Below are 9,418 nucleotides of genomic sequence, written 5' to 3' on the forward strand. Positions count from 1 at the left end.
AGCTTGTCCAGCTTCTAGTGCATGGTTATTGTCAATTTTGCCTTAGCTTGTCCAGCTGCTTGTGCATGATTCTGGTCTTCTCACCTTCAGCTTGTCCAGCTTCTAGTGCATGGTTATTGTCAATTTTGCCTTAGCTTGTCCAGCTGCTTGTGCATGATTTGTCTTCTCACCTTCAGCTTGTTCAGCTTCTAGTGCATGGTTATTGTCAATTTTGCTTTAGCTTGTCCAGCTGCTTGTGCATGACTTGTCTTCTCACCTTCAGCTTGTCCAGCTGCTTGTGCATGATTCTGGTCTTCTTACCTTCAGCTTGTCCAGCTGCTCGTCGCACTAAAGTAAGGTGTACGGATGCAGTGCCCCGATTACGCTAATTTTTAACGTCTCCAATACAGACACGCTTCTTCGATTCTGCGATACGGATTTATATGGTACGGTACGGGTTTAAAAACAGCTGACGTCAGCTGTTTTTACCAATCGATCGCAGAATCGAAGAAGCGCGTCTGTATTGGAGACGTTAAAAATTAGCGTAATCGGGGCCCAGTATGGTTAAGTTCAACATATCGAGTGTTATTTAATGCCACAATCGCGAAATCTTATGCGTAGTACGTATAATTATGTATATCGATGATATGTAAAATAACTTAAAACAAAACTTTTTTTCTCTTAACTCCAGGGATAGATTTCAGTGCGCTCCGGTTACACATTAGTATTGGCCTGAGGAACAAAATGCACTAATAGTTTCATTCTGGGCAGCATTTGGTCAAACTTCCATACATGAATTGGCACTGTCTTTCCTTTGACCTGAAAACTGCTTCAATTTTTTTTCTCGCGTGTTTTCAACCGCTTTTTTTATTTGATATTAATATCGAATATGTACCTATTTAGTCAAAAAACAAAAGTACAAACCACGATAAAAAACTCAACTTAGAATTCGATTTAAAAAAAAATAAAGGTGATAATGGATTGCCGATTAATGGATGAATGATCTTAAAAAAATCTCTAGCTTCTCTTCTTCTTTAGAGTCAGAGGTCACGGGTTCGATTCCCGCACAACATTATTGGGTACCTATTCTTTATGTGTAATAAATTATGTTACCTATGTAATTTACCACAAAAGTACCTTATATTAGTACCTTTGTTTACATTAGTTGTTTAGTAGGTAGGTACATAGTACCTACTATGCTTTGCTTAGCTTGGGAGTGGAAGGAAGGCGCAGGTTGTCCAGTGTATAACTTTTAGAGAACGAGTTTTGTAAATGAGTATGAGTATTTAAGAAAAGAAACAAGAAATTTAATTATTATTAAAGTTAATAAAATATGATTAATAAAGTAAAGCCTCAGTCATCGTCCATCGGCGGCGGTGGAGTTACGGAGACGATATCCGATCCGCCAGTGGCTTGCATTGATTGTTGTCGATAGTCCTGCGGCGTCATATCAGATCCAAAATCGTCATGCATCACCATTGGAGCTAAAATGAGACGGAAGTTTATTCAATGACTAAGTAGGTACTTGCAGACACAAGCACTACACTTTTTAAGGATCGTAGCCACAAAAATGTATATGTAAATTATGCCGGTGGCGACCTTTACCTGGTTCAGCTTCCGAAGGCTCTGGAGTTGTGAAAGTTTTCTTATAGTTGCATGGCAGACAAGGCTTCTTCACATTATCTCCATCAACCATGTACAGCTGAAAGTGAATAAGTAGGAATAAGTTTAAGTTAAATTACGCCTACGTGGTTCAGGCTACAATACGATAAATAAAGGTAGAGTTTGAAGTATCTAGACTCAGGTAGGTACGCAGATTTTTTATGATAGGCGCATTTGTTATAAAACAATTTATAAATAAACACATTAAGGCATCAGGCTCTTAAATCTCCTGATAAGATAATAACGGTCAAAAGTGGCACCAAATGGTTCGTGTAACATTACACTTGGCGCTGGCTAGCCAGTTCCTTTGCTTGAACTTGGCTTGACATGCTGCCGCGTGTCTAGATTAATGCTCAGATAAAAGTCGACGAATCAAATTATTAATGTCGCTTTTACCCTTCCATCAGTCCCAACTGCGGTGCTGACTTCTCGCAGGGCCGGGTTTATTATCATGCCTGCTGGGGCGCGGCTTAATGTATTATTTATTAACGTGTGAGAACCGCCACAGTATCGATGACAGACATGGGCTCTGTGAAAATTGCGCAAGACATCAGTATACAGCATTTAACGGAAAATATTTTAACAATCTTGTAGCTAAAATTGGTTCTAAGGGAAGATTTAATCCTAAACTAGCACAGACAATAATAACCTTGGATCTATAGCATGAGGTACTGGCATGCCAGGATAACAAACGCCTCTATGATCCCCATCTTCAGACGGCTTAGTTTTGGCTTCCGCACCAATAGCCGGTGGTCGTGAAGATGGAAAACCGGGCATTAATGGCAACTTGTTGGGTTCTTCTATATCCATATGCGCAGCAGTGGCGCAAGATAAGCATTCAGCGTCGCGGTGTAGTTTTCTCGAAACAGTGGCAGCGCGAGGTTCACCCACAACCTCTTCCATTTCACGAATCTTGTTTCGAAACTTTTCAAGGTACTTATTGATGCTACCTTGCAAAGAAACCACTTGTATCCAGTCTGCTTTCTCGTTCAGCTCTCTTATTAGATCATCTATTGCTTTCTGAAATATAAAATCACTGTATGAAAACTGCCATACAATAGGTATACTTAAATTCATCTTGAACACCTATTAATAGGGTAACTTTATTTATTAAAAAAGAACTAACTTGCCAAACAATCTCTTGATTGTTAAACTTATCGTAAGCTGATCCAATGCGTTTTTCAAAATCTCCTCGTACTGCGTCAAATTCTTGACGAGACACCAATCCATTTAGAGCACCAAGACCAGCTTTATCGCGCAGTGCATCTGCCACTTCATCTCGATCCGATTTGGTATCTCGTAGTATTTCTATTTGTTTCCACAGAGACTGTTGAAAGTATTTAAGTGATGAAGTTTAGGTAGGAGTTTATAAAAATAATCTTCTCGTGCATACGGAAATTGGGGATACCTGAAGATCCAATGATAGAGCGTTTTGTATATCTCTAAGCTCTTTTTGTCTTGATGCAGCAGTGTCGAGATCCGTTTGTAGATTTGTGAAGTGGTTGTTCAATTCAGCAACAGCTGAATCAAAAATAATTGTAAATGAATATGCTCTACTACAAGTACTTCTTACCTACAAGATTCACTCTAATAATGATCCTAGTCAATCTATAAAAACCCGCAATAAATACAGCGTAGTTTTACGGCAGGCGTATGGCTGCAATCTAGCTTCCAGTTTTCTTAGATATCAGTAATGATTCTTTTACCTGCCGTATCTCCTCCTGTGTTTGCTAAAGCTTCTGCCATGGCTTCTAATCCAGATTCAAGATCGTGTTGCATTTGTGTTAATTGTTCTTGATAGTTAGTCATCTGTTAAATTTAAACTTAGAGTCGGTCAATGTATCTTTTTATTTAGATAAATACACTTAAAAATATTTTACCTGTGACGACAAGCCAGTGTCAAGGGTATTTATCTGATCAGCATACTCCGAGACTAGTTTTTCCAAGTCAAACATTCGATCTCCTAGGTTCAGAGAGTCTTCCAATCTTCCTTCTACTCAGAAATATTGTAATATTAAATACACACTTAAACACTTTATTATATGGGTAACAAAGCATTTATGTGTTACAAACCTAATCTATTAGCAATTTTTATTGCATTGTTAGCATTCGTGTTACTGCGATTTGTCGAAGTAGTAACCATTTTCAAACATTCATCATACAATTCTTGCAGTGCATTACTGAAATATAAATTAGTATCATTAGAATGATAATAAATGTAGAGACGGGGCTTCGCAAGGAAAATCAGTTTCTTCCAACAATATGTTTATTCTTCTTTAATAAAATACAGAGCCACACTTTACTCATAACCGTCTTGCCGCCATGACTCCTTTTCCTTCCTTCTCACTCACTCTCCGTACATTCGTCTCGCTCACACTCGTTCGTACATCCAAAGAGTTTAAGACAATGGAGTATTTACGCCATAGATATTACAATCCTACATAAATATATTCAGCAAAACCCTTCTGTTGAAATAAAATCTTACTCTAGTTCTTCGTAAGTCACAGAGTCAGTTTTTTCTTTTGATTCTTCTTCTGGCGCAGCAGGTTCTTGTGCTGTTTCAGCAGTTACTTCAGTTTCTGACGGTAGTTTTGTATCCATCATAGATAATACCGCTACCGATTCTTTTGATTCTGCTTTGGATACAATGGATTTTTTCGATTTGGCTAAAGCTTCTTTTGGCATAGTAGATTTACGTTTAGCGGGGACTGGAGCAGCTTGAGGCGGCTCTTCTGTTTCTTCCATTTCTTTTATTTCATTTATGACTTCTGCAAATTGTTCTGGGGCAATAAGTCCTTGGCTCTGTTAAAAAATAAAACTCAAATTACATAAACAATAAGCAAATGAGTACTAGGTATTCAAATTATTTACGAATAGAAATATCATTTTCACACATACCAACTTTATCAAAGCTTCAACATCTATTGGTCCTGTTATCTCTCCCCCTACATAAATTTTGACGACTATTTCAGTTACCACTGCTAGCAGTCTTTCCAAAGTTTTTTCTGCAGCTTCTACTCTAGCCGAAAGTTGCAATGCGGCCATTGCGTCAGTTAGTGAAGCACCTTTGCGTAAGTCATTCAATAATTTTGCATTTTCGGGAAAGCTTGGAGCTCCTGCTATTTTGTATCGGTCTTGCAGTTGGCGAACTATTGTAGCAAGTTCCATAAATTCATCTTGAGTCACGACAGATAACGGCTTCGATTTTCCGCCAACTCCAGCTTGTGATCGACCTGATTTCATAATCATGGTGAATTGATTGTGACCTCTTTCAGTAAGAAGTAATTAAGATTTGATGAATAATGAAATGTTTAAACTCACTTTCTGCAGCTTTTATTTTGTCTGATGGTACACGTTCCACTGTATTTAAAAGTTACATTTAATAAATAATAAATTGTACCATAGTCTTACGTGTACTCTAATAATTACACGTTTCTAAAATATAAATAATTTATCCTAAGAAACAAAGTGCTAAGTACTAACCAATTAACAATTTTTCATACTGTTTCTCTGTAATCAACGAAAAAATTACAGCTTAGTATTGGGCAATAATGAGGAATCCTTTTTCATTAACTATGCTGAAAACGCTCGCTACAATGTTCTTAAACAAAATAAAGGCAATATTTTTTTGTTAATAAATTGATAAGAAAGAATGACAAGTCAACTCGTACCCATTGATTCTAAGGAAGCCATCGGAGTAGGCGTTTTTTCCTGCTCTTCTCGTGAATCGGCTCTCTAAAAAGTATTTTTTATTAGTCAGGTGGCTCTCTCATAGTGATACAAGTTAGTGACTAATTCAGAGATAGTCTGGTAACAAGAAATAGACAACAAATGAGTTCATTTTAGAACCACCATGAACAGTGGCGTAGCGTGGCTTTTTGCCGCCCGGGGCCGTCCGGAAATCCGCCGCCCTTTATTTTAATTATAAATATTTTAAAGTTTAAATATTATATTGAATGGACTTTAGGTACACTATTCACCTTATTTGTTGAAAGTCAAAATAAACTACCACGCACTGCTTCAGAAGCAATAGGCTAGTTTCCTAAAAAAATTTTTTTAGTCCTTCATGTTTAATATTAAAAAATATTGGACACATATATTTTTATTTGTCAATCTAACAAATAATTACATAGTTATGGTGCGTTGAAGTTCCGCACGACGTCGCAACGTGCGGCACTTTTATGCACGCATTGACGTCACGGGCCTCTTCTTATGAACTTTGGCGCGCTTTATCTCTTTAAATTTTCATTAGTTTGAAAAAGTGAAAAATACGTGTAGAGTATTTTTTGATAAGTTAACTGACGGACTAATTAAAACTCTTGCTTTTTGACCCAGGAAACATCCCTATTGCTTGAAACCCACAGGAAGTTTGATTTTCTTAAATAGCTCAGCTTTATTATGTAACACTAGGTGTATAACAATAAACAATAATAACAAGTATTAAAGTATTTATTTGTCAATTGAGAGTAAATATTATCTTAAATTATATACAGTGAGTCACGTTAAAGTGTACATATGAAAATAGATTAAACTAGACATATTTTTATCGACAAAAAAGAGGTCAAATTTTTTTTGAGATTTTTTTTATTTTTTATTAGAATTTTTTTTTTCTTCGAATTACTTATTTTAAGAAAACGTAATAACTTTTAAACTAAGCGGTATATCCTGATAAAATAAAAACAGTAATAATGCTAAATAATAGGCGATACTAAAAAAATACATAAAAAATGCCAACAAATAATAAAAAATGATACTTTTTGAAAAAAATCTGCTTTAAAATTCGTGTTTTTTTGGTTATTTGATAAATTTCTCCAAAAAATGCCCCTATAACAGGTGGTTTTTATTACTTTGTATTATTTTCTATCGTATTATCTTTGTAAAACCAAAAATCGCATGTCTCTATCCCTATCACAACATTTGCTATGATCGTTGGATCAATCATCCAGTCATCTTCAAGTTTGGAGTCAATAATATATTTTAATAATCCCAGAGAGCCGGACTTCATAAGCTCTTTTTTACAGTCTGGATTTGTTGCAGCTACGAACGCTCGTAGACGTGCGCGCTCATGTTGGAACTCATCTGTATTTATGTCTCGAGGAGCTTGATCTAGATTAAGTTTTTCTGAGCCCAGCATTACTGCCGGCATTAAAAAGAAATACTTTTGCGCTAGATTTTGCAGCTGTTGGAATCGATCACGAATTTCAGCAGTTACTCTGTCTATTGAATTGAACATTGTTCGCCTGAGTTCATTCTCGTACGATAACCCAACGTCTAAAAATCCATCGCCGAAAAGATGCTTTCTCTTGATTTGTCTTGGGGGTTCTACTGAAATTCCAAGCTCTTCACATAAACTTTTAGCATATTGTAGAGCTCGTCGCGCGCCGACCAAGCGGTTATCGTCTTCTCTTGCGCACACTTGTGCGTTTCGTTTCGCTTTATCGGTACGTAACATATTACGACGCGATTTGGAGTAACTTTTTTTTTTCTTGTTCATGCAATGTTTTTTTTTCTTATCCGCCGCCCCCTTTCATATGCCGCCCGGGGCCATGGCCCCCCCTGCCCCCCCCAAGCTACGCCACTGACCATGAACAGAACTATTCGTAGCGTAGGTATTAGATATAGGAAATGGTAATAGTAAATAGGTATTAACTTATCCCACCATACATACCTACTAACCTACTCATTAGGCAATATTAGTAAAGGCCATGTCAATTTAAGGACTAAAGTCACTTACCAGAATATAAATTAATACAAAATTAAAAATAAATCACCGTCTGCACTGTTGTAAACAAAAAGCTGAAACGGCAAAAAACAAGAAAAAACAAATCACTATCGCTTTCTGAACTGCACCTGATGGATAATTCGCAGCTCTCGTTCCCTCTGTTCTTCGATTTTTTCCAGCCGCTTCTGGTAATCCTGTGGTAAAGGCTGAACCAGACTACAAGTTAAGATAGTGAAAAGAATAAAACTTGTGACCAGAACTACACTCGACAGCAAATAAATCGCACCACTCGCGACGCGAACTTTAAAGATTTTCTTTTGACACAATAATGGTGCCCCAACAATATTGGTGTTATTTGAAAGCCCAATAAATATCCTTAAAGAAAAACATATTTAATTTCTTAATAAATGATTAACATTTATACCATAAATGTGACTTGAAAAAAGACCTCACTTTGGGCTCACCTCTGGGATCAACTAGACCAAATTTTATGGTTATAAAACCAAATAATGATCACACGTGTCCTCTTTAACAGATGGATAGCGATTAATCCCAACTTAACAGTTTTATAGCCATAAAAGTTGGCTCAAGCGTAACTATCTATTTTTTGAAGAAGTGACTCTGGATCCTTCTAAAGAAACATTTTTGGGGTAAAAACCTTTCCTATAATGAAATGAAGTTTAGAACTAGGCTTTTGAATGGTACCAATATTGGTGTGAAGTGGGGATGCATACGTTTGAAAGTGCTTGTCGCGGGTGTGGTGCGATTTATTTGCTGTCGAGTGTAGATACAGAGACTAATAATAATTAACAATTCATACCTTATCTGAAGAGGATGTTTTGTCAGTTGAAGTTTTTTCTGTAGACGTTTTATCCGTTGATGATTTCTCAGTCGATGTTTTCTCTCCTGATGTTTTGTCAGTAGAAGAGGGTCCAGTTGTAGATTTAGTACCGGAAGATGTTTTAAGTGTTGTTGTTTCATCTGACGTAGTTTTTTTCTCCGATGATGATTTTGTTACTTCGGTTTCAGATTGCGTTTTACTAGATGATGTTTTCTCGGTTGATGTTTTATCTGAACTGGTTTTGTCTGAGCTAGTTTTAAGGGAACTAGTTCTGTCTGAGCTGGACTTGTCAGTCGTTGATTTTGTAGCAGATGACGTGAAACCAGATGAAGATTTCTCCGTGCTAGTTTTGTCTGAGGTTGATTTTGACCTATCAGTTGTAGATTTTGTCCCCGAAGATGATGTTTTATCATATGACATTGCCGATGCTTTAGATGCAACTTCTTGCATGCCTGGCCTATACTGAGATTGGCCTGGCCTTAAGCCTTTTTGGCCAGCGGCAGTGGTTGAACTGGTGGCTCCAGCGAATGTGGCACTAGTGGCAGCTCCTTTGCCTTTTTTCTTACGGGGTACATTTGCTTGTAGTTTGACTTCGGTCACCGAAAGGCTTGTTCCTGAAGAGTATTCCACTGCAGGTATTTCAACTTCAACGCGCCTCTCCAACAGCCGAAGTTGACGTGCCAGAATTACAAGTATAGTTTGTATGAGCTTGTGATTCACTATGTTCACCTGTAATATCAATTCTTTTGTATTACAGTATTATAATTAAGTATTTACAAGATAAGTACATGAATAGATACGTAAACAAAGGACTTAATAATAATTTGAATTTGAATTAATAAAGGAAATAAGATGAAAATGCAGCTTACGTTGGCATCGCCAAATGCTGTATCTATTAACTCCCTAATGCTCATAATGCTTGAAGCGTCCGTCATTTTGTATCGCAAATTATAAGTTTACTAGAAATTAATAATAAATTATTATAAATGAAATAATATTTTGCACACAATCGAGTTGGCGTTTGGTTTGATTTAAAAAATGTCATTGCGATAGCCAAGACATAAATGTGCAATGTTTACGTGATTTTAAGAAAGAGATCGGTTGGTTGCTTGGTGAATTAAAATCTCTATGAGAGCGTAGCGGAGAGGAGATGTGGAAATAAAAGGGAAACAATTAAATCTGATTGAATAAGTATTCTAAACATTTCTCCACTC

At 36.8% G+C, this 9,418-nt stretch overlaps 1 protein-coding gene across 1 annotated transcript; it reads right to left on the bottom strand.

The window, feature by feature from the left end:
• Positions 1–1,332: 1,332 nt before the first annotated feature.
• LOC114361753 (uncharacterized) lies at positions 1,333–9,212 on the bottom strand. Its single transcript, XM_028316907.1, has 17 exons — positions 9,074–9,212; positions 8,350–8,933; positions 7,492–7,579; positions 5,313–5,376; positions 5,125–5,151; positions 4,963–5,001; positions 4,540–4,856; positions 4,127–4,443; positions 3,715–3,821; positions 3,522–3,634; positions 3,348–3,450; positions 3,050–3,162; positions 2,768–2,968; positions 2,291–2,661; positions 2,038–2,170; positions 1,585–1,681; positions 1,333–1,463 (listed from the first exon to the last, which is right to left on the bottom strand). The coding sequence occupies exons 1-17, from the start codon at positions 9,137–9,139 to the stop codon at positions 1,333–1,335; spliced, it is 2,871 nt and encodes a 956-aa protein (XP_028172708.1). The 5' UTR covers positions 9,140–9,212.
• Between the last annotated feature and the right edge of the window lie 206 nt (positions 9,213–9,418).

Source organism: Ostrinia furnacalis, unplaced genomic scaffold, assembly GCF_004193835.3.
Source record: "Ostrinia furnacalis isolate ACB-3 unplaced genomic scaffold, ASM419383v2 OfSCF0375, whole genome shotgun sequence".
Classification (NCBI taxonomy): Eukaryota; Metazoa; Arthropoda; class Insecta; order Lepidoptera; family Crambidae; genus Ostrinia; species Ostrinia furnacalis.